This window comes from Danio rerio, chromosome 3, assembly GCF_049306965.1.
Source record: "Danio rerio strain Tuebingen ecotype United States chromosome 3, GRCz12tu, whole genome shotgun sequence".
Taxonomy (NCBI): domain Eukaryota; kingdom Metazoa; phylum Chordata; class Actinopteri; order Cypriniformes; family Danionidae; genus Danio; species Danio rerio.
In genome coordinates this window covers 9,132,501-9,157,025 of record NC_133178.1, presented here as the reverse complement: position 1 = coordinate 9,157,025, position 24,525 = coordinate 9,132,501, and the positions used below count along the sequence as shown (strand labels likewise).

Here is a 24,525-nt window from a genome sequence, read left to right as displayed (position 1 = left end):
TGAAAATGTTTAAGAATTTATAGCGTACTTCTTATCCTGAACCCAGAATGCAGAAGAATCTGATGGAACTCCAGCCAGTGGATTAAACCAGAAGCCCGAAGAAACAAGTCCTTTACTGCATGCTGAAGATCTAGAGTCTGGTAAGAGTGATGTGACAGAGGATAATCAGCCTGATTCAGTAGAAACATGAACATTATCAACACATAAAAAAAAATCAACGATAAAAAAAACCTTCTTATCTAACATTGTGTTTATTTATTTGTCATGAATGCTGACAGAGATTTAGCTACGCTTTCTCAGTGTAGTCTGGAAAAAAAACAGCAAAGTTCTTTTAAAATCCATTCCCACAAATCATTAATAAGTCTGCATGGTTTTCCACTTTTACTTCATTGCTGCAGTGATGAAACCAAAGAAAGAGATGTGGAAATGTGTGGTGTTGTGTGACTACACTCCTGAAGAAGACGACAAGCTGAAGCTAGTTAAGGGAGAAACCATAGAGATTCTTGCAAAGGTATTTATTCAGTGTTTTACTTTTTACTTCTTTTAATCTATCATCTGTTTAAACATTAACAAAATGGTTCATTCAATTTTAAATCTGTCATAGAGAGAGTCAGAAATGTTTGTTTTCAAATTTGATGTTAAACTTGCAACAATATTCTGTTTCTATTCTAATGCAAATAAATGTTGTTCATTCTGTTTGTCTTGTAGGATGAAAATAGTTGGTGGATGGGAAAGAAAAATAATCAAATAGGACTATTTCAACCAACTAATGTAAAAGAAATTGCTGTCTCTTCAGAAGGTAAGGCAATAGTGAAACTGGACATGTTTGTCATCAGCTGTGTTGGTCAAGTAGTTTTGGCCTTAAGCCCATACAAATAAAATCCATACAAATGACAGTTTAATGGATTATAATAAAAGAAACTCAAGAATATAGTATATAATTGCATTATATAATACAAGTCAAAGTCTGAACTCCTGTAGATTTACACCGAAATCTAGGTTGAAATGGTTTAATTATTTGTCATTATAAAAAAGTACCTTTGTTTGTTTGTTTGTTTGCTTGCTTGCTTTGATTTGTGTAGCTACAAGCAGGCAATCGTGTGTAACAAAGAAGGATGGAGTGATGCTTGGTTTTACAACAAACCTGGTTTTCAGTCACCTGGTCAAACCAGAACCAATTATTTTTAGTTGGTTTTATTGATCTAAGATTTTGAAGTTAACACACACACACACACAAAAGGTTGCTTATAGAAGTACTGCACATTTTTTCATAATAATGCAGAATAATGATAATAGTTTAAAACATCTGTATTATTTTGAACCCAGATGCAGCAGGATCTGATGAAAGTCCAGCCAGTGGATCAAACCTCGACTGAATCAGGACAAATGATTCAGCTGGATTCAAGAGAAAAGGCTCTTCATCCAACATTGAATGCTTACTCAAACACTCAGGAACTCTGATCAAACAAACTTCAGTGTTGTTTTTTTTACTGTAGATCACTTGAATGCACCATGAATTGAACTGCCCCTAGCGCACAAATAAAGTGTTAACTAAGTAACTAAATGTATTTGTTATGCATATGGTTTTCTACTGTATACGTTTAAGGTGTTGGTGTTAGATTTTGTTTGTTTTTGTATACAGCAAATATATAGTGTGTAAGTACAGCTCCAAAAAAGTTTTGCAGAGATATTGCAGACAAAATAATTTTTGCCAGAATTTATTTTTATTTTTCTACTTGTATCGAAATAAAGTGACCACAACATTCGTATTGCTTAAACTGATGGATCAAGAATCTGTTCTGGGTCACTTAACTATCAGAACCACTGAAATTGATATTTAATTCTCCAGAAGGCAGCTTCAATCTTTCTTTATCATGTGGAAATTGAATAAAGCATTGTGTAACAAGATGAAGAAAAAGACATAACAGTTTTACATTTGTAATGGAGTTAAAAGTGTTTGCTATTTTTATATTTCTATAATACACAGTATTACCATATAGCCTACTGTTTAACAATCCATTAGATACATGGTAAGAAAGTTTTCGTCACCGTTTCTTTGCACTCTGAAGACACACCCATGACCCTGATATAGCCCTTTCCTCATAGGAGAGATAGGATTACAAACTGACTTCATTTGCAAATGGCGGATATGTGTTTGACGAGGCTGCACATGGATTAAATAATATTTAAAATAATGTTCAATTTCTAACACGGGCCGATCGTTTCAGCTAATAAGACCTCAGTGTATCATAAGAAACCAAGGTTATTGATTCAGACTTATTTCTTTTCAATTAGAAAAACTCACTGCCATTATATGAATAATCAGGGGCGATTTTAGGACTTTCCTTTTGAGGGGGGCTCAGCTCCATATAAGGTATAAAGCCCAATACTGTATTACATTTTTAAGTAGTAATTTAATAGTAATACACTTAAAATGTTCAATATAGTAGGGTTGTATACTAGTATTCCACTGTATTACATGGACAGGCACAGCCATTTAAGCTCTGAGTTTGCCAAATAGGCTCAACCCACCTGTTTACTGTAGTAAAAACTACTTTCTATATCCAAGTGCATTTTTTTTGTTCTCATCTAATCTCAGAGATGCTTCTATCTCTGTCAGTGACTCAGTGACATTTATAACGAGTACATTCTCTAAATGCTTCTGTCACTGTGTTTAATCATTTCTGTGCAAGACTGTATGGTATTAATGCCACACGAACTGTAAAGTGTTTAATATTAGTTCATTTTGAAATAAAAATAGCAAAATGTTTGTTAAGAGTTAAATTTCAGCTGTGCTGATGAGGTGAATGCAGAGAAAACCCGACTGCTCCTCCCTGACATACAGGTGATACAAGCTTATCTCAAAGAACTGCAAATAAGCAGATATTAAAACAATTAATCAATAAACACACACCTCGTTCTCTCACTGTCCACGGCTGTGGTTTGCTGATCAAATGAAAAACAGAGTGGGAGGAGCCGAGTTCTGCCGCCATTTTCTTTTCAAATTTAATGGGGACTGAGGCAATTATTTAGTGTACAGTTTATGAGCTCGCAAATGTTTAAGGGTGGCTACAGCACCCTAAAATAGGCCTAGCAACGTCCATGTGAATAATCGTCTTTAATATTGCACTGCACTGAAGAAAAAAGGTGTTCTGCATCTGGAGACCTGTAATGATACATTTGGGGTGAACTATCCCTTTAACTGCGTGTAGGCTAATGTCTTCATTTGCACCAGCAGAGAGAGGTAGGTGTCAGTCACTGCTAGTTAGCCTCAAATTAAAAGTAAAAGCAACGTACAAGTGAAAGTAAATTTGATCTACGGACATTAAAAAGATACGTCGTCGAAACAACGATCTTTGCTAATTTATAAGTTAAGAATATAGGATGATTTTGTTATATATTGCAAAGGCAGTTTGAAGATGCATCCACCCGACTGTGTTTGGATGTCTGTGCTTCTGATGATCGCTGATGGTATGTTACCTATTTTGGTACTCCTCTTTTACACACACTCAGATAAAATCAGTTCTAACAATGTTCCAACTTTGGTCGAAGTTATTTTTATTTATTTATACAGGGACAATGTACAACGTGATATGTTGTGCCAGAGTTAGCTATAAAGCTAATTTATATCTGTACCCTGGGCAAAAAGTTGTAACAAGTTTAACAATATTAAAAAATAAATAAATAACAGTAGGCTACGATACACACTTACAGTACAATACATACAATAGCCTACATCATAGTAAATACAATGTTATCAGACCGCGGTTAGTTTGATTTTTGACATTCATTAGACATTCGATTTTCAAATCAATTAAACTCTTTGTTCCTACTATACTTTCGGCCAAAAATAGGTCAGACAGGCATAAATATGTGCCCTTTATGTTGCACAAGCCTTAATTTCTCGATTAAAAAAAAAAAAATCACCATAAGAATGAATTAAACAATTCACCCGTATGGAATTATACATTAAAACTAGTAGCAGAATATTCAGAAAAACATCCTGCATGTTGCACAAGATTTAGCACTCTATTTGTTTTATAATATTTTTTCAATATATTTTAATGTAAAAATTGCAAAATTCAATTTAACTCTGACACTTTTTGAGATAAAATATTTAAATCAACTCTAAAAGTGTCGGAATATTATTCTCTAATATGCACAAGCTTTGTTTTTCACAGTAATGCTTTGTTGATTTCATATACTGTAATGAATCCATATTTTTATTAATTCAAATACACTGTAAATCTCCTAATAAATTAAACTCTCACACCATTTGAGATAAAATATTCAAATCAACTGTACTTATCTCTAAATGTTATATATTATTATATATATATATTATATATGATTTTATATACAGTAATGAATCCATATTTTATGTATATCGGATATACTGTAAATCTATTATTGAATTAAACTCTCACACCATTTCGGATAAAATATTCAAATCAACTGTAAAAGTGTCAGAATATTATCCTCTATGATGCGCAAGCTTTGTTTTTTTTTTACAGTTATGCATTAACTTATGCATGCAGTTATGCATAGTCTAAATATTATTGTCTATGTTGCACTAGCTTTGTTTTTCACAGTTACGGCATTGTTGATTTTATTTACAGTACTGAATCCATATTTTTTAGTATATCAGATACACTTTAAACACTTAAACGAAGTAAACTTTGACACCATTTGAGATAAATTATACAAATCAACTCTACAACTATCTAAACGTTATTGTCTAGGATGCTGAAGCTTTGTTTTTTTACAGTTATGCCTTTTTTGATTTTTTATACTGTACTGAATCCTTATTTTTAGTATATCGAATACACTGTCAACACATAAATGAATGAAACTCTTACACCATTTGAGATTAAGTATACAAATTAACTCTAAAACTTTCTTAATATTAATATTAAGAGAGGAACTTCAATGCTATGTGGAAACTTTCACTATGGAGAAATCTATGGAAGACGCTACAACGAAAGAACCTTACCATGTCTCTGGTGAGGGGCACGCCAAGCTGCAGCGTGAGTGCACCTGCAAGACCAGAGGTGCAGCATTCCAGCGTGTCTCCTTGCCCTTACTTACCCGTTCCTGGTTTAGATATATATTTCAGGGAGTCGTAAAAATACACCTAGTTAATTCTAGAAATTTTAAATATGACATTAAGTTGGGAAAGCATGCAGTACCGACAGAAAGAACGCTGTGGAGGCCACCTGCTGCCCTAATGGGGAGACCTGGTGGCAAAAAAGCATATGGACTAGCCGTAAAAAGGGGGAGTACGCATACGAGAAGATGGTTAGCAGGGTGGGAAGACATAAGCTTGCCTAGGGGGGGGGGGGACTACATTGTGGCTGAGTGAGCTGAGTGAGCAAATGGGGTAGGCACATAGCAGGCATCCATACCCAGATAGCGGGATGACCAAGGGGCATACAAACAATGTAAAGGGCCAACACATGACTCCTACACTGAGTCAGATGCTGGAAGCCTCGTAGGAACTCTGCAGGGTTCGCCAAGTCGGGAACTCAACTGACGAAGCGAGAAAGCTCACGTATTTCTGTGTTAGAGAGAAAGACGCAGCAAGCATGTTACAACACCTAACTTCATTCATTGGGGTTTCCCAACACCCTTGAGGAAAATCGGCTACACTCTAAGATTATAAAACTTGAGATGGCAGCCACGTAAACCTTCAGTGTAAAGGGCAACAGACTCCGCTCCAACCTATCCTGAATAAAAGAAAGCACAACGCTGATCTGGCAAGTTCGCCATGCATATTTGCGCATGCCCTGAGGCCAGCTGTGGGCCAGTGCATCCGTGCCGAGGGAGTCCTCGGTCAGGAAAAAAGAACCACTGGCAATGGGCATTCTCAAACGCAGCAAACAGGTCAACCTGGGCTTGAGCTCACCCAGGATATGAACGGCATGCATCGACTTCAGCCGCATATGACTCCAAAAGACTCGTCAAGACAGCGATATGCCTGGACTCCTTTCCTAGAGGCAATCCGGCCTGAAGGAACGTGGGGTCCCTCCAAGGGCTGAAGGTGACCATCCGCATGATCGTGGCATACCAGCGGTTGGGCAGCACGGAGTGGATGGGGTTCAACCAGGCAGCGCTGGGGTCCCAAAGGAGAGCAGGAGGCAAGATATTCACTCTCTTCTTGCACCCAGACTCCGGAGGAGGGGCTGAGAGTGTGGGAGAAGGGAGATCGTTCTCCTGCACTCCACAAGCCATTGGCGAGATGCACTGATCCTGTGAGCTGAAAGGCATAGAGTCCCCGACTGGCAGTGTTCGGGCTGTCACATTCGGGGAAGAGGAAAATGCTCTTTCTTTGAGTTTTTGGTTGTTGAAAAACACTTTTGATGTTATTTGATGTGGAGCCTGGCCCTCCGCCAGGGAAAGAGCAAGTTCCCTCTTCCCCGGATGGCCCGTCTCAGGGACGCTTCGTGGTCTGTTTACTGGAATAAATGGTGCCCTGGGGCGGGGTGCTGGACGCAGGTGGGCGGCCTTGGCAAGGAGTAGTGGGTGTGGATGGTTCGGCTGGGGGAGCGGTCTTACGGTCTTACTAATAGATGACTCTGCCCATCGCATCCGACTGCTCCTTCACTGCCGTAAACTCCTGGGTGAATTCAGGGTGAATATTATTAATATTTACACAATTTTACAGTACATTTGTATATTTTATTTTAAATGGTGTCAGTTTAATTCATTAAGAGATTTACAGTATATTCAATATACTGAAAATATGGATTTTACTGTAAATAAAATCAACAAAGGCATAACTGTAAAAAACAAAGCTTGTGCATCATTCAGAATAATATTTAGACAATTGTACAGTTGATTTGATTATTTTATTTCAAATGGTGTCAGAGTTTTTATTTGAATTTCGCAATTTTTACATTAAAAGATATTTAAAAAATATTATAAAATAAATAGAGTGCTAAATCCAAAAACTGTGTAGTCTTGTGCAGTATGCAGGATGTTTTTCTGAATATTCTGCTACTAGTTTTAATGTATAATTCCATTTGGTTGATTGTTTAATTCATTTTTATGGTAATTTTTCATTTTTTTATAATCGAGAAATTAAGGCTTGTGCAACATAAAGGGCACATATTTATGCCTGTCTGACCTATTTTTGGCCCAAAGTATAGTAGGAACAAAGAGTTTAATTGATTTGAAAATCGAATGTCTAATGAATGTCAAAAATCAAACTATAAGTGGATATTTGATTTTCTTTAAGCCAAACTTTAAGGACAGTTTTAAAATTATTAAAAGTGGTACTCTCTCTGATATGCACTGGTATATTATTCCATCTTACTGCTGCTCTGACTGAAAAAAACCGATTGTCCAAAAGCTGTTTACTTGAGTTTAACTGAACAATCACTTCTAACCAATGACCTAGTTTGTCTTATATTGCCCTGGCAGACAATCACACGTATTTTTGAGAGGTGGTGGTGCAAGATCATTAAATATATTAAACATTAATCACACATCATCATAAAATAAGAAACTGTCGAAGTAATTTATATTGTTCAATACAGTTACAGTAGTGATCGCTCGTTGGCTTTCAATGGTTTTAATGTTGTTATGTTCGTGTGGGACTAGCTTGTAGCACAATAAGGTAAATGAGGGAAAATAAATCATTGTGTTCATAAAAAGTTTAGCAGCAACCATAGGTAGGCTAACTGATGCCTGATGTTTCTATAAATCCGCAGGCTTGCTCTAGATCTTTTGGAAACAATTTATTATGTGTTTTTTTAAGTTTAAATTAGCATCAATAATTATACCTAAATATTTAAAATGATCAACAATATTTTTTACTTTTCCATTAACTAAATTGTTTGACCAATGCTCCTCATTTTTCGTTATCATGTTAAAAATGGTTACAAATATATTAATGAATTGAAAATTAGAGGAAAGTAATACACGTGATATAAGTCTGGAAGATTTGGTTGTGCAAAGCATTTGTCATTGTATGGTTTGAAGGAAATCTTTGTTTTCTATCAAATGAGTTATAACAATACAGCTTTCTCTGTTTGCTTTGTTTTAAATACAGATCTTTAATCCCATCAATGGTTCATGATCTTTCTGCCTGTTTGGTTAGATTGTTTTGGAGTGTCCGTTTGAAGGCCGATTTAGGGCCCTATCATACACCCGGCGCAGTGTGGGGCAAGGCGTGGCGCAGTAATCTTTTGGTAGTTTCAGCTTGGCGCAAGAGTGGTTTTGAGGTGTTGTGCTACGCTGTTTAAATAGCAAATGCATTAGCGCTTATTTGTGCGCTCAGGCGTTCTGGTCTAAAAAGGAAGGCGTTCTGAGGCGGACCCCTGGCGCGTTGCTATTTTGAGAAACTATAATAGATTTTTCATTAGACCAAAACTAACCCGGTCTAAACTCCGGCGCAGAGTTGCGCCTTGCTTACGCACTGCTTAATATTCACAAGAGAGCAATAGGCAAATATCTTTACATATGAAAAAATTAAATATTAAGGATATATATAGGATATAATAAGAATAGATATAGAATAAAATATAAAGGATTAAAATATTACAAAACATATTATTTTCTAGCCTATAATAAATATGAAAAACCATTGCTTTCATGTCTTCTTCATCTCGGGAGGCTTTTTCAGTTCATTCATAACAATTTACTTTTGTATAATGTTATTATTATTAGCAGTATTATTTAATATATCCATATTTATTTTTGCTTTATTAAAAACAAGCTTAGATTTGTCCATCTGTCAGGTTTTAGACCATATGAGGCATGGCAGGTGTAATTGGAAATAACTCAGGATTTTGACCACACTTGGGGCCTCATGTATCAACAAAAACTTTGCGTACGCCAGGTTTCACGCTCAGAATCGCTCACGTTTGGATTTACTAACAATGAACTGAACGTGGGAATGTGCGCAGCTTCACGGCAGCTTTCTGGCAGGCGTACGCACATTTTTTGTGCGTGTCTGTTTTATTTCCATTGGCGACTCCTAGAGGCAGTTGTGTTAAATTCCTCTCTACAAAGTGTCTGAGCCTTGCAATGGCAGCTGTATGAGACGGGTTCAGCAGGTATAGAAGGTTTCCATACCATACATTTGACCAGCTAAACATTAAAGCACAATTTGCAGTGGTCGTCTGTTTTCCCAATGTAATCTGAGCGATCTACTGCACGCACATTGTTATAAAGACACTATCTGAAGATGAATTTGCATGCGTGAATCAGAAACATTTCCATTCAATAAATGTGCAAATAAAATATGATGCTTATTGATATGAACTTATTGATGATTCCTACTTGTCTTTCTCGTGATAAATAGTAGGCAAAATCTGATATGTAGCGGGGGAAAAAAAGAAGAAAGAGTTCATCAGACGCTGGATTCGAACCGAGTTTATGCTCGAACATAACAATTCATGATCACATGCGTCTTACGAGCGCGCCACTGAGACTGTTAAGTGTACTGCAACAGTTTACAGATATAAACCACACTTTCTTTTTTTAATGCACTCAGTGCGATGTTCAGACCCAACTGTGTTGACCGTATCAGCTAAACTCTCCCACTCTATTTTTTTCTTTTGTTGTTAATTCCGGAGAACAAACTTGCAAATAACACCGCTTTTCTCCGGTCTACCTCCGAAAGCAGCACCTCCAATTCACATTCTGTTCAAAGTTTCTCTTTTTGCTTGATTTTGTCATTGCTTTTTCGTTGGGTTTTCCCATTAGCATAGTCATTAGCATATTCATACGGGGGAGGAGGCAGGGAGGGGTTTTGCGCTCGTGCATGTTGCGCTCAGTTTTACGTTCATTCAGATGTACAAAAGAATATGCGTGAGATTCGGCGTACGCAGTGTTTCATACATCTGAATTTTTTTCTGCGTACGCACATTTACAGCTTTGTCCGTACGCAATGTTATAGTAAGATTTCCACGCAAGTCTTCGTACATGAGGCCCTTGGTCATTCTTGTTCATTTATTCGTTTGCTAGAAATTAGAACTGAATTTAGAAATAGTTTTGAAACAAATCTTTGCGCTTAACAAACTAAATTAATTATTTATAGACTAATTGATGTCTGTGCGTAAAGGTTTCCCTATCCAAGAGCGAAAGTGAAAGTGATCCATTATCTCTCATTCTTACGCAGTAGATGCTCTGTTTAACAGTTTTCTGTTAAAAAACTGTCAACTGTTAACTGTTTGCTTGTGAAATGCTCATTTTTTCCACTTAGACTGACTTTGCGTCCTGTAAATAGCGAATGCGCTCTTGGCGCGACGCAGCTGACTCTTAAAGGGAATGGGAGATGAGACTATAATTGGTTTATTCTAAAAACACACCTATAACTCATTAAGAAAATAAACTCAACCCTTTTAGCCCATGCGCCTTGGCGCAAAGCAGGTTTTCCCGTCTGTAAATTAGCAAAAATGCGTTCTGACATGCCCTGAAAACGTTTGCGTCCTACGTTTTGCGCTCTGCGCATGGACCGTCAAAATAGAGCCCTTTGTGTTTTGGACACTGATCAGCCAACACTGAACGACTGCGTGTTGCGTAGTATGATGTGTTTATGTTTAGTATAGCATTTTCACTGTAAATAACAACTGAATTATGAAATATTGTAATATATAATATTGAAATATTATGATCAATAAGATATGATTCACTTGGATTTAAGTTGCTTCAATTTAAAAATAAAAATTGCAAAAATAGCTCAGATGTAGCTAAGCTTGCCAAGTAGCTTTTAGCTTAGCTTGCTACATTTCCCAGAGGGTAGCTTTTAGTGTAGTTAAGCTACATTTTAAGTAGAGTAGCTAATAGCGTAGCTCACTACATTTGTCAAGTAGCTTGCCCAACACTGGAAATGTAGCTAAGCTAGTAGCGTCACTGCTTGTAGCGACGCTACTGCCCAACACTGGATATATGTAAGATATTATAAATAAGATATATTTTACCATATTCATTTTTAATTAAAAATAAAAAGGCAGTAAGTCTACAATTATTTTTTTATTTCAATTTTGCGAGGTGGGTAAATCCCATTTAATTCAAAGCTAAATTATGGCTACAAATAGAACATGTCACGAAATTACACCTTAAAGCTTGTGGATGTATTACTGATAATCAGTGTTGTGCAAGTTACTTCCAAACTGTAATACATTACAGATTACGTATTACTGTTATTTAAATGTAATCCCTTACCTTACAATATTACTCTCTCAGAATTGTAATATATTACATTACTCTTATATTACTTTTTAGTTACTTTCACCAAAATAACTACAGAATTAGAACTTAACATTATAAAATTATTTAATGTTCTATAATGAGCATTTTACATCCAGTAGAAAGTGATTTAATGTAGCAGAATGACTGTAACCTCTCCAGGCTAACAATATAGTATATAATTGGCAATGTGATGGCTCAAGACAATGCAAGAAAGGATGACAGCCAGAATTACAAATGATCTGTTAAAAGTATGGTAGAGGTAAAGTGATTATATGGCAATATCTGTGAATGACTTTCTATATTCATATTTGACACAACAGGCCGATATGTAAACTCCAATGCCATGACAAAATGCAGATTTTGTTTCTTTTCTTATTGTTGCTATAATTGTATTTACTTTACAATCAAGTGGTTTACAACACAAAACCGTCCTGCACAAAGTGAGCATGATGAACAGCTTTCTCAGTATAATGTTTGTGCACCGATTTCCTGCTTGTTGACAAAACTGCTTGCGAGCTCTTACATACGCTGCTCGTGCACAAATTCTCACGATCTCTCAAATATGCACTGCTCACACCCAAATTTTCTTGCTCTCAGTACACTGCTCTCTCAGTGAGATTATATGCAAACTCACAATTTGTGTCTTGTGTTCCCTCTTCCTTTCAAGCTTTTTGATATGAATTATATTAGTACACTATTTATTAACAATAACCAAAATACTAAAATAGACTTATAATTTTTAATCTAATAAACCATAACATTGTTGGCTGTATGTTATATGATGAGATATTTCAAATAAAAAAGCATTTAGACAAAAAAAAAACTAACGCAAGCAGAAATGTAACTAATAGAAACACTTGATAAGTAGGGGTGTCACGATTTAGATTTTTAATCGAAATCGATCGAAATTTATGCTCAATTTCGATTATCGAATCAAAAAATAGAATCGTCGATGCTGCCACGCCCCCATGTCACGTCAGCTTGGCTTGCCAAGCGGGAAAAAACAGGCTTGTTGAAGTGTTTGTAAACTGCAGAAGCAGGAGACCCGTCAACAGAACTTAAACCCTCTCCTCTTTCAATGAAGTCGCCGGTGTGTAAGCATTTTGGATTTCCAACAACAACAAGAAATGTGTTAATTGTATAGCCCACGAAGACAGATGTTGTGCTAACTGTGTTAAGAGTTTAGGAAACTTGTTAAATGTATTGATAAAAGTGTCATAGCAATTGTAAAAAACTGTATTACGGTTATCAAAACATCTGTCTTCGTGGGCTATACAATTAACACATTTCTTGTTGCTTTGACACAAAATGCATCCAGTTAACACAAATTTAAAATGCTTGAACTTCTTTTACACACAAACTCAACCAAAACCAAAACAATGTAATTTCACAGTCCAATTTACCAATGCTTTCACACAGTATGTCAGAACAGATAACATCATGTTGTAAACAGAACCTTTATAGGCTAAAGCTAAAGTAAACAACTGTTCATATTGTCAATTGAAACACAAATATATTCCCTATATATATATATATATATATATATATATATATATATATATATATATATATATATATATATATATATATACTGTATACACACACACACACACACACACATACATCAAATCACATGATCATACTGTATGTTCTAGGCCTTATTATAATTGTGATGCTTTTTCTGTTTGTATATCTTGCAGTGATGTCCTTCTGCAAATAAAGTCTGTTGCAGCAATTCTGTGACTGTATTTTTTTTTAAACTGTAAATTTTAAAAATCAATTTTTTTTTCTTTATTTTTGTATTGAACTTTTGCAGTAAAAAAAAGAAAATGCATTTACAAACAAACAAACACAAATGTAAATGTAGAGAGTCTTAAAATGTAAGGGCAGAGCTGACACATAAACTAATGCAGTTTCTGTAAATTTAACTGATGATAGTGTTTTTATTGTCAGTGTTTTCTGATTGACTGAATGTTTATGTTGGAAGAGAACATGTGTTTGTGTTTTGAACAATAATTTCATTTTGAAACATGTTTGTAGTGTTTTGTTAGACATGGTGTAGTGTGTAGTGTGGTTTGTTTTTTATAGTATTTTGAAAAGTAGTTTAGAGGTTTAGTTTACAATGTGTGATTTTGAGCATAAAATTAACTGTTTTGTCAATTGTGTGTTTTAGGTGTGTTGGTGCGTTAAGAGTTTAGCAAACTTGTTAAATGTATTTAAAAAACTGTCATAGCCATTGTAAAAAACTGTAAGAGTTTAGGAAACTTGTTAAATGTATTGAAAAAAGTGTCATAGCAATTGTAAAAAACTGTAAACAAAACAGATTTATTAAACATATATATTTATTAAAATAATATTTTAGTTACCAAACATATTTAGGAATTGAAATATAAAACAATTAAATTCAAGAAAATATTGTAAAAATAGATTACAACCTACAAAATTTCAACTATTTTTTTTTTCTCTTTTGATTTTCCCTCTTTTTAAAATTTGTATTTAATATTTTTCTATAACATAAACATTTGGCTGTACTAGTTTTTGGACTGTTATCGTAAGTTATTTGTTAGATAAGCTGCAGATTTGGCTTCAGTATTGACAAATACAGTACAGTAGACAAATCTACTGTATATGCACAGATATACTATTCTATTGCTTCCTATTGTTGTATTCCTATTTGTGAGGGGTGTACTCATATATGCTAAGCACTGTACACTAATGTATTTGTTAATGGATTAGATAATATTACCTAAGAAGTGTAGGAAATTTCAGAACCCAAACCAGGAGACTTGTTTCAAGCTGAATTCTTTATTGAGAATGTGTGGGTAGTCAAACACTCATCTTCAAGAAGTCGTCTAGAGTCTACATAAGTGACATTTGAGTCAGTCGTCCTGTATAATATGTTATGGGGGGCAGAGTTTATTGGTGGATACAAAGAACTGGCATAACAAGTTGAAACTCTTGTTCGAGGTCTTGTATAGATCCGGAGGAATACATGTGAATACATTCACCAAGCACTTTTTTTGGGAATCTTCTAATGTCCATACATTATCTGGGTGAATGCAAAGTTTCTTTGTCAAGTATAATCTGACTGAGCACATAATGCAAAAATACTCTATCTAAACAGAGGATTAAAAAAACTTTCTTCTTTAATGAAATAGATTACAGTTTTTTACATTTGCTATGACACTTTTTTCAATACATTTAACAAGTTTCCTAAACTCTTAATACGGTTAGCACAACATCTGTCTTCGTGGGCTATACAATTAACACATTTCTTGTTGCTTTGACACAAAATGCATCCAGTAAACACACACTTAAAACGCTTTAACTTCTTTTACACACAAACTCAACCAAAACCAAAACAATGTAATTTCACAGTCCAATTTACCAATGCTTTCACACAGTATGTCAGAACAGATAACACCATGTTCTAAACAGAACCTATATAGGCTAAAGCTAAAGTAAACAGCTGTTCATATTGTCAATTGACACACAAATATATTCCCTGTATATATGTATATATATATATATATATATATATATATATATATATATATATATATATATATATATATATATATATATATATATATATATATATACATATATATATATATATATATATTTTTTTTTTATTTTATTTTTTTTTTTTTATTTTATTTATTTATTTTTTATTTATTTATGACAGCTCCCATCTCCCATATGAACATGATTCCCATCTAGAAAGCACACTCCTGTGTTGAGATTTTTCAGATCACATGATCATACTGTACAGTATGTTCTAAAAAAAGACTCTTGAGGTTTTTGAAAGGAACAGTGAGCACATTGCAGAACATTCGAGGTTACAGAAGTAACCCTTCGTTCCCCGAGGAGGGGAACGGAAGTCCCATAGAGTGGATGAAATCCACGAATGGGAGGATTCGGTTCAGAAGCCGCTTGTCTGAAAGAGTATTGAACGGGCCAATGAATGCAATGAATTGGCAGCGTAAGCTTGCACAGGTGTACTTCATTGCCAATTATCCCAGCATATAAGCACACCTGGAGCGAGCAGACGCCATCCTTTTAAGCTGAAGAGACTTTCAAACAGCTAAGGGACAGTCATTATGGCGACGGAGTATGGCACTTCCGTTCCCCTCCTCGGGGAACGAAGGGTTACTTCTGTAACCTCGAACGTTCCCCTTCGGTTGGGGAACTTCAGTGCCATAGAGTGGATGAAATCCACGAATCGGAGAAGTATGGAAAGTGCCATAATGACTGCACCTTACCAACGCCCCCGATGAGGGGATTGTCAAGCAAGCGTGACGCACCCACATCATGGGAGGCGCGGTCCTCCAACGTGTCCCTGGCCCTAATTTATCCTACTTCAACAGAAGTTTTTATGGATTTAGATATATTTTTTGGGAAGTGGTGAGCATCTAGATAATTCTAGGAAAATACGACAGTACGTTGGGAAGCGTGCAATCCCGAAAGGGAGGACGCTGCGGAGGCCATCCGTTACCCAAGGGGGGATAGATGGCAGAATTTACATATGGACTAGCCCTAAAAAGGGGGAGTACGCATAGCAAAAGAGTGGTTAGCGGAGAGGGAAGACACGGGTCCGCCCGGGGGGGGGGGACTTAACCGTGGCGGAATAAGCATATGGGATCGCCTAGTGGGGATCACGCATAGCAGGCACCTTTACCCAAAACGCGGGCTGACCAGCGGGCAGACCTACAACGTAGTGGGCCAGCAAGTGACTCCTCCGCTGAGTCTGCTGGGGGCCACGGAGGAATCTGCAGGGCTCACCTGACGGGGAACTTTACTGACAGATAAAAAGGCGCACGTACCTCCGTGTTAGGGAGAATGGCGCAGCAAGCGTGTTTCAACACCCTACCGAATTGTTTCCTCAATCACCAAGGGTTACCTAATACCCTTGAGGAAACCGGCTCCACTCGCAGATTGTAAAACCTTGCAAATGTGTTGGGTGTCGCCCAGCCCGCAGCTCTACAGATGTCTGTTAGAGGGGCGCAGCGTGCGCGCGCTCGAGAGGATGCAAAGCTCCGAGTGGAGTGAGCACGCGCTCTCGGGGGACGCGGCTCACCTCAGCTCTGATATTGAAAGAAAGGCATCCACAATCTAGTGGGAACTTATTTCGGTAGGCACTTCCCTGCTGCCGCCCGCTATAACAGACGAAGAGCTGCTCAGATGATCTAAACTCTGAGTGCGGTCCGGATAATATGCAAAACGCGAACTGGACAATAAAGAAGGGCTGGGTCTGCCTCCTCCGAGGGCAGCGCTTGCAGGCTCACTACCTCGTATTAAAACGGAGTGGTAGGAACCTTGGGCACATATCGCGGGCGGGGTCTCAGGACGTGAGAGAAAGCCAGCCCAATTACAGGCACGAGTCACTGACCGAAAAATGCCTCCGGGTCCCCGACCCTCTAATCGATATCAACGCGACCAGCGGAGCTGTCTTCAGGGACAGAAAGATACTGAATCGAGGATCGAAGGGATCTGACGCGGCTTGTGTAGCGAGGGCGAGATCCTAAGAGGGCATGAGAGGGGGCGGGGTGGATTAATTCGCTTAGCGCCCCTGAGGAACCGGATGATGAGGTTATGCGTTCCCATGGTGCTGCCAGCCACCGCGTTATGAGAACGGAGATGGCAGCCACGTAACCTTGAGTGTGGAGGGCGACAGCCTGCTCTCCAGCTTCTCTCGGCGTAAAGAAAGCACAACGCTGATCTGGCAAATTACGGGGTTCTTCTCTGCGAGAGACACACCATTCAGTGAATAGACTCCACTTCAGGGCATAGGCGTGCTTGGGGAGGGGGCTCTAGCCCGAGTGACGGTATTAGCCACCGCAATCAGAGGTTACCTAAGTCTTCCTCGCGTCTAATGACCTCCAAAGATCGGCGAGGGTGCCAGATGGTGCCCTGTCCCTGAGAGAGTATGTGCTCTCTCGAAGGGACTGCCAGGGGAGGGCTATCGCGAGGGAGAGCTCTGACATCCAGGTCCGGTTGAGCCAGAGGGGCGCAACCAGCAACCTGTTCCTCGTCCTCCCTGACCTTGCACAGTAACTGCGCGAGCAGGCTCACTGGGGGAAACGCGTATTTGCGCATGCGCCGAGGCCAGCTGTAAGCCAGTGCATCCGTGCCGAGAGCACTCGGTCAGGGAAAGAACAACTGGCAATGAGCGATCTCGGGGGAAGCAACAGATCGATCTGGGCTTCCCCGAATCGCGCCCATATCAGCTGAATAGACTAGGGGTGGAGTCTCCATTCTCCAGGACGTAAGGCTGCCGTGAGAGCACATCGGCTGCACGGTTGAGCTTGCCTGAATATGAATGGCGTGCAGCGATTTCAGCCGCGGATGACTCCAGAGGAGCAGACGGCGGGCGAGCTGAGACATGTGGCGAGAGCGCATACCCCCCATACGGCTGATATACGCCACCGCCGCCGTACTGTCCGTCCTGACCAGCAAGTGTTGCCGCTCCAGCACCGGAAAAAAACGGTGGAGAGCGAGGAACACTGCCAACAGCTCCAGGCGATATGCCAATGCAACTGGGTACCTTTCCACAGGTCCACAGCCGCATGCCCGCAACGCACAGCCCCCCAGCCCGTGTTGGAAGCGTCTGCTGAAACGACAACAAGACTGGACGCCTGTTCTAGAGACACCCAGGCCTGTAGGAACGAGGGGTCGCTCCAAGGGCTGAGGGCGCGGCGACACAGCGCAGTAACAGAGACTCGGTGTGCGCGCGCGTGCCATGCGCGTCTGGGGACTCGATTGTGATCAGCCAGTGCTGAAGTGGTCTCATATAGAATAATCCGAGCGGCATGAAGCGGCTGCGGATGCCATATGCCCCAGGAGCCTCTGAAATAGTTTCAGTGGGACCACTATTTTACTGTCGAGCTCTCTCAGACAGTACAGCATCAGCTGAGCGCGCTCTCCGGAGAGGCGAGCTGCCATGGTAACCGAGTCCAGCTCCAGCCCGATAGAAGAGATCCTCTGCACGGGGGTGAGTTTGCTCTTTTCTCGGTTGACCTGAAACCCCCACAGGTGGAAGTGCCAGAGCACTTTGTCTCTGTGCATAATCAATTGCTCCGAGAGAGGGCAAAAATCAGCCAGTCGTAAAGAAATCGAGTATGCAGATACCCGCGAGCCGAAGGGGCGCTAAGGCACCCTCCGCGGGCTTGGTGAGGACCCGCGAAGACAGAGAGAGCCCGAAGGGGAGGGCTTTGTATTGCCAAGCTTGACCTTCAAACGCAAACCGCAGAAACTGACGGTGGCGAGAAAGAGTGGAGACATGGAAATACGCGTCCATCAGGTCTAATGCTGCAGACCAACCCAGAAGACGAACGCACCGGAGGATGCGCTTCTGCGTGAGCATTCTGAACGGCAGCTTGTGCAGGCAGCGGTTCAAAACACGCAGATCTAGTATTGGCCGTGACCCACCACTCTTTTTGGGCACGATGAAGTGTGGGCTGTAAAACCCGCTCTCCATCTCGGCTGGAGGGAGCAGCTCGATTGCATCCTTCGCCAGGAGGACAGCAATCTCCTCTCGCAAGACAGGGGCGGACAGGGGGCTGACCCTGGTAAATACACACCCGAGACTTGGGGGGCCGTTTCGCGAACTGAATCGCATAGCCGAGTCTGATTGTGCGTATGAGCCACCGCGAAGAGCTGGCCCGCGCTAACCAGGCAGGCAGAGTTCCCGCTAATGGACTCATCGCTACAATCGCTGACGTACCAGCAGTGGGGCAGCGTGGAGTGGGTGTGCTGATCCGGGAAGCGCGCGGGTCCCACGGAAAAGCTGGAGGTGAGATATTTGATCTCACTCCGCACCCGAGCTCCGGAGGGGAGGCTCGAGGGGTGGGAGAAAGGAGACCGTCCTCCCAGCGCTCGTGAGCCACTGGCGAAACTCACCGAATCTGCAAGCTAGAAAGCATAGCGTCCCAGACTGGCAGATTTCGGGCTGTCACATCCGGGGAAGTGAAAAGTGCCCTTTCATAATGTTTTCATGGCAGTAAAAAGTGCCGTTGGAAATGGGGCCCTGCCCTCCAGCGGGGAAAGAGCAAGTTCCCTCTTTTCCAGATGGCCTGTCCCAGGGACGCTTCGCGGTCCGTTGCCAGACTTAGTGGCGTTCTGGGCAGGGGGGCTGCCTGCTTCCGAGGTGCCCGACGCGCTCGCTTCGCCAGAGGTGGTGCGGGGGCGGAGCAGCTCTCGTAGGCGGGCGCCTTCGGCGAGGAGCAGGTATGAATGGCACGGCGGGCGGAGCGGGCTACGGACCGCCGATAAGACATCACCCATCAACTGCTCTCTCACCGCCTTGAATACCTAGGTGAATTCACAGACGGTGTCGCCGAACATGGCTTGGGATATGGGGAAAGTCAAGAAAGCGGACTTTGTCGACTTCGCGCATATCAGCCAGGGGTGGCGCTCCTGGATCACTAATGTGGACATCATGAAATTGGAGGTCAATCAAGTCCCACATGAAATTATCTATGTTGACGAGGCTGGCTTTAACTTGGCGAAAAGGTGTTGCTGTAGGAGAAACATAATAGGCCAAAGGGCCATCGTTACCAGGCCGGGCCAGAGAAGAAGTCGGGCAAATGCAGAAGATCAGGCAGAATAGAAAATTATTTAGTTTTTTATTATAATTGTGATGCTTTTTCTGTTTGTATATCTTGCAGTGATTTTCTTTTGCAAATAAAGTCTGTTGCAGCAATTCTGTGTCTGTATTTTTTTACATCAACTGTAAATTTTATAAAGCAATTTTTTTCTTTATTTTTGGATTGAACTTTTGCAGTAAAAAAAAGAAAATGCATTTACTAAACCCAACAAAATGAAAAATGTAGAGAGTCTTAAAATATAAGGGCAAATCTGACACATAAACTAATGCAGTTTTTTGTAAATTTAACTGATGATAGTGTTTTTATTGTCAGTGTTTTCTGATTGACTGAATGTGTCAGTTGAAGGAGAACATGTGTTTGTGTTTTGAACAATAATGTCATTTTGAAACATGTTTGTAGTGTTTTGTTAGACATGGTGTAGTGTGTAGTGTGTTTGTTTTTTATTGTATTTTGAAAAGTAATTTAGAGGTTTAGTTTACAATGTGTGATTTTGAGCATGAAATTATCTGTTTTGTCAATTGTGTGTTTTAAGTGTGTTGGTGCGTTAAGAGTTTAGCAAACTTGTTAAATGTATTGAAAAAACTGTCATAGCCATTGTAAAAAACTGTAAAGCTTTTTTCTGTTAAACTAACCCTGCAGTTGTTTGTTAATTTTTTACTGACAAAGCAGAGGATAGTCAAATTTTTACTGGTCTGTAAGGTTCTTTTGATAGAGTGAAACTAACCAAATTGAGGTTGGGCTGAAAAGGTTCAGTCTGAAATCAAGTCTGATCTGATGTTGAGCTTGAAGTTTTAAAATGGATTCCAGTAGATTCAACGTCGATCAGAGTCGTGGTCACCGAATTGTTAAGGATTTGTGACGTCAGCTGCATGACTTCAAGTTGCTGTTGTGCTGAAAAGATTCTGTCTAGAGTGAAGTCTGATATTTGTAGAGCTTGAAGATTTAAACTGGATTCAAGTGGATTCAGGGAGTCATGGCACCAAAACTGATTTGAAGTGAAGAAGAGATATAGACCAGGATACTTTCGGGTATATTCAAAGCAAAATTCTTTAATAAGAACCTGCCATTGCTGGTTGTTTTGCTGTCAAACAATCATCTTCAAGAAGTCTACAATAGTTGCCCCATTTACAGTTTTTTACAATGGCTATGACACTTTTTTTCAATACATTTAACAAGTTTGCTAAACTCTTAACGCAGCAACACACCTAAAATACACAATTGACAAAACAGTTAATTTCATGCTCAAAATCACACATTATAAACTAAACCTCTAAACTACTTTTCAAAATACTATAATAAACGAACACACTACACCATGTCTAACAAAACACTACAATCATGTTTCAAAATGAAATTATTGTTCAAAACACAAACACATGTTCTCTTCCAACATAAACATTCAGTCAATCAGAACACACTGACAATAAAAACACTATCATCAGCTAAAATTACAGAAACTCCATTAGTTTATGTGTCAGCTCTGCCCTTACATTTGAAGTCTCGTTACAGTTTTGTTTCGTTGGGTTAAGTAAATGCATGCATTTTCTTTCTTTTACTGCAAAAATTCTATAGAACGAAGAAAAAAAATTGCTTCATAAAATTTACAGTTTATGGAAAAAAAAAATACAGACACAGAATTGCTGCAGTACAGACTTTTTTTGCAGAAGGACATCACTGCAAACAGAAAAAGCACCACAATTATAATAAAATAACAAAGTAATCTTCTATTCTTGCCACATGTTCTCATCCACATTATACTTGATATCTTCTGTGGCCCTGCACGGTAACTGTGGCCCTTTGGCCTATTATGTTTTTTCTATGGCGACATCCCCAGCTTTGTCAACATTGAAAATTTCATGTGGTACTTGATTGGCCTCTAACTTCATGACTCTCTGAAAGTAATTAGACACAGTGTATGAAAATGCTGTACTGTATGTTCTAATGAACTCCAGGTTTAAAGAGTAGTTTACTGCAAAACACTTTGTATAGTACAGTAATGACTGTATTGCATAATCTTACATGGACGTATTGGTGACAGAGTTCTTTGATGTTCCTTTCAAAAACCTCAAGAGTCCTCTATTAGAACATATGATCATGTGATTGGTAAAACCAAAACAAGACATGAGTGTGCTTTCTAGATGGGAATCAGCTGTCATATATATATATATATATATATATATATATATATATATATATATATATATATATATATATATATATATATATATATACACTCTCAGAAAAAAAGGTACAGTGAAGGTACAATTTTGTTCCTAGAGGGAACAAAATATATAATTGTACCTTTAAAGGTCCCATATTGGTCCTTAGGGTACAATTTTGTACTCAAATGGGCTATAAAGGTACAAATGTCCAGATTTAGGTTTGAAAGGTACATTTTTGTACCTTTTATAGCACATTTGGATACAAAATTGTACCGTAAAGGACCAATTTGGAACCTTTAAAGGTACAATTATATATTTTGTTTCCCTATAGGAACAAAATTGTACCCTCAGCTCATGATAAGATCAAGACACTATATAACACTAATTTAAATGCATTAATGCTAAACATTAATACTAAAATACATAATTTATAAATATAATAAATAAATAAATTGATTGAATTAAATATTTTAATAATTAAAATTTTCTCATGTATTTAAATTAAAAAAATTCTCAAAATCGTTAATAATTTAATTTATAATTGAATGTAATTTTAATCATTAAAAACGTAAATACTGGTCTTTGCTTACTGTTTAAGTCCCTGTAGTATATATGGGATGTAGAATAAGAACCATGCAGAGTGACAGCATCTTCATACAGGTGGTGATGTTGCTGTCTCTTTAAGAATTTGGCTTGTTGAGAAGTTATAGTAGTGTTTGTTACTGAGGCGGTCGGTAGAGTATGCTGGCTGTTTACACAGAACTTCACATGCTTTTCAAAGAAAAGTCTATTTTGGAGTCCACACTTATCAGGTAAGAATGTATTAAAGATATATTTTCAGTCTCATTTTTACATGTGAAGCCGTGTTCTGTTGATTTTTGTCTGACTCTCGGGTCTCGGCTTTCCCCCGCTTTAAGTGCTCCGGACTGGCTGGTGAAACGTTACGTTGGCCTGCAGGATGGAGTTTGCTAAGATGTCTGCAGCTTATTAAAGAAGTTAATACAATATGATATCGAAGTCACCGAGGGACATAACGTTATAGAAGGTGAGTATTATATGCTGTTAGTTTTCTCGATGTAAAAGCTCCCTTTATCGCCTACGTTACGTATTCGCGCCTTATATCTTACGTAACTGCTTTATTAATAAGTGTTGCCACGGCGGAATATAATCGCAACCCAGATAGCAAAATACACTCGGTCCAGTTGCGGCTAGATTCTCGCCTGCCCGAGTCCGTCTGCTGTATCGTTACTCGGGCCAGATGCGGCGGCAGAAGCGAGCCGACGCTGCCGTAACCGTGCACCGGAATCGGGCCGTGAGTAATGTGCGGTGTGGCCCGGAGCTGGCGCGACTAAAGTCTTCATATACCTTGATATAAAACCTTTTGTTATTAATACTGGAATTTGTAATTATCGATAATGTTTTATATTTTGAGGCCATTTTCTAGCCACGGTTGACCGAGGAAATGTAATTTTAGACGGTTATATACACCGCCATTTTGTGAAGAAAAATCACAATTTTGTCACCGGCAAAGCGACTGATTATGTAAACGTGGCTAGTTACAAACGTGGCGTGTGTATGCTTGTACATATCTTTGTTTCAGTGTCTAAGTTATATTAATGTTGAGGAGTGTCCACAAACTCTCATGTCCAGAATTGTTGGTGCGTTACTATCGTTTAACGTTATACTTATGTTAATGTAGAATTATTATTAACATACCACGTTGTATAAATCGACGTTTTAAGTTATACTTTGTTCTTTAATGTAATAATTTGTCTTATTTGTTCTGAAACTGGTAACTTACCTTAAGCTATTTTACCTATTTTATTAATATCTCAAAATAAATAAATAGTTATTGCTTTATCTTATTGCTTTCCAGAAGTTTATGAAGTTTCCAATTGTCTTTCAGGACAAGATTGAACAACATAATGTAGGCTAACAGCATCAGACCAATGAAGGCATGTCATATGAAAGCATGGCTCAGTTACAAGATGTAAGTATGTCTCATTATCTATACCATGGTTTTAATGGCTTACATACTGTTTTAAATTTGTAGGTTTTTAGTTACAAACAACAATAAATGTACACCCACGTGTTTAAAATTATTTTCTAGGTATTCATCGAAAGATGAGAGATCAACTGAAGAATGCTATGGATCTGACTCTTAAGGTACTCTTTCTAAACTTTCTCCACTTCATTAATATTATTAAATTCTAGCTTTAGATGGATTCCTTCATATTTGTTTGTATGCCACATCTTATGTTCCAGGAATTGATTTTACAGCAGCACTTCTCATGTTGCCAGCCTTGTTAAGCGAGACACTTCAAAATTTCGTTGTGCTCCGGTGCGTATGTTGTTTTCTGTTTAGTATATGCTGTGATAAATGCATTTTATAATGCTTGATATTCTTTATATTAGGATGACGCAGTGGGTAATGCTGTCACCTTACAGCAAGAAGGTCGCTGGTTCGAGCCTCGGCTGGGTCAGTTGGCATTTGTGTGAGGAGTTTGCATATTCTTCCAGTGTTCGTGAGGGTTTCCTCCAAGTGCTCCGGTTTC

The 24,525-nt window shown here is 38.9% G+C and overlaps 2 protein-coding genes and 2 long non-coding RNA genes across 13 annotated transcripts in view; 3 read left to right on the top strand and 1 right to left on the bottom strand.

The window, feature by feature from the left end:
- LOC564237 (uncharacterized) overlaps positions 1 to 2,901 on the top strand; it is a 144,879-nt gene extending 141,978 nt beyond the window's left edge. For 2 of the 4 annotated variants that reach the window (XM_073944125.1, XM_068218714.2), the window contains 4 exons: positions 47 to 140; positions 399 to 511; positions 709 to 799; positions 1,327 to 1,910. In XM_073944125.1, coding sequence (XP_073800226.1) covers positions 47 to 140; positions 399 to 511; positions 709 to 799; positions 1,327 to 1,376 — 348 coding nt within the window. In that variant the 3' untranslated portion in view covers positions 1,377 to 1,910. Of the gene's footprint in view, positions 1 to 46; positions 141 to 398; positions 512 to 708; positions 800 to 1,326 lie in introns of all 4 variants that reach the window. The other 2 variants (XM_073944130.1, XM_073944126.1) reach the window with 2 other exon arrangements.
- LOC141381140 (uncharacterized) overlaps positions 1 to 24,525 on the bottom strand; it is a 693,969-nt gene that overhangs the window by 425,674 nt on the left and 243,770 nt on the right. The gene's annotated exons all lie outside the window — the stretch shown is intronic.
- LOC563995 (uncharacterized) overlaps positions 3,207 to 24,525 on the top strand; it is a 73,615-nt gene continuing 52,296 nt past the window's right edge. For 2 of the 7 annotated variants that reach the window (XR_012400811.1, XM_073944133.1), the window contains exons 1-2: positions 3,207 to 3,244; positions 3,413 to 3,471. Coding sequence is in view for 4 of the 7 variants with exons in the window: in XM_073944133.1 (XP_073800234.1) it covers positions 3,420 to 3,471 (52 nt within the window). In the remaining 3 variants the exon portion in view is untranslated. Of the gene's footprint in view, positions 3,472 to 24,525 lie in introns of all 7 variants that reach the window. The other 5 variants (XR_012400810.1, XM_073944131.1, XR_012400812.1 and 2 more) reach the window with 3 other exon arrangements.
- The window catches only part of LOC137490463 (uncharacterized), a 1,886-nt gene continuing 37 nt past the window's right edge, over positions 22,677 to 24,525 (top strand). Inside the window, exons 1-6 of the long non-coding RNA XR_012400837.1 lie at positions 22,677 to 22,782; positions 22,888 to 23,015; positions 23,877 to 23,960; positions 24,081 to 24,136; positions 24,236 to 24,311; positions 24,386 to 24,525. The exon at positions 24,386 to 24,525 is cut by the window's right edge and continues 37 nt beyond it. This is a non-coding gene — a long non-coding RNA (uncharacterized lncRNA). The remainder of the gene's footprint in view (positions 22,783 to 22,887; positions 23,016 to 23,876; positions 23,961 to 24,080; positions 24,137 to 24,235; positions 24,312 to 24,385) is intronic.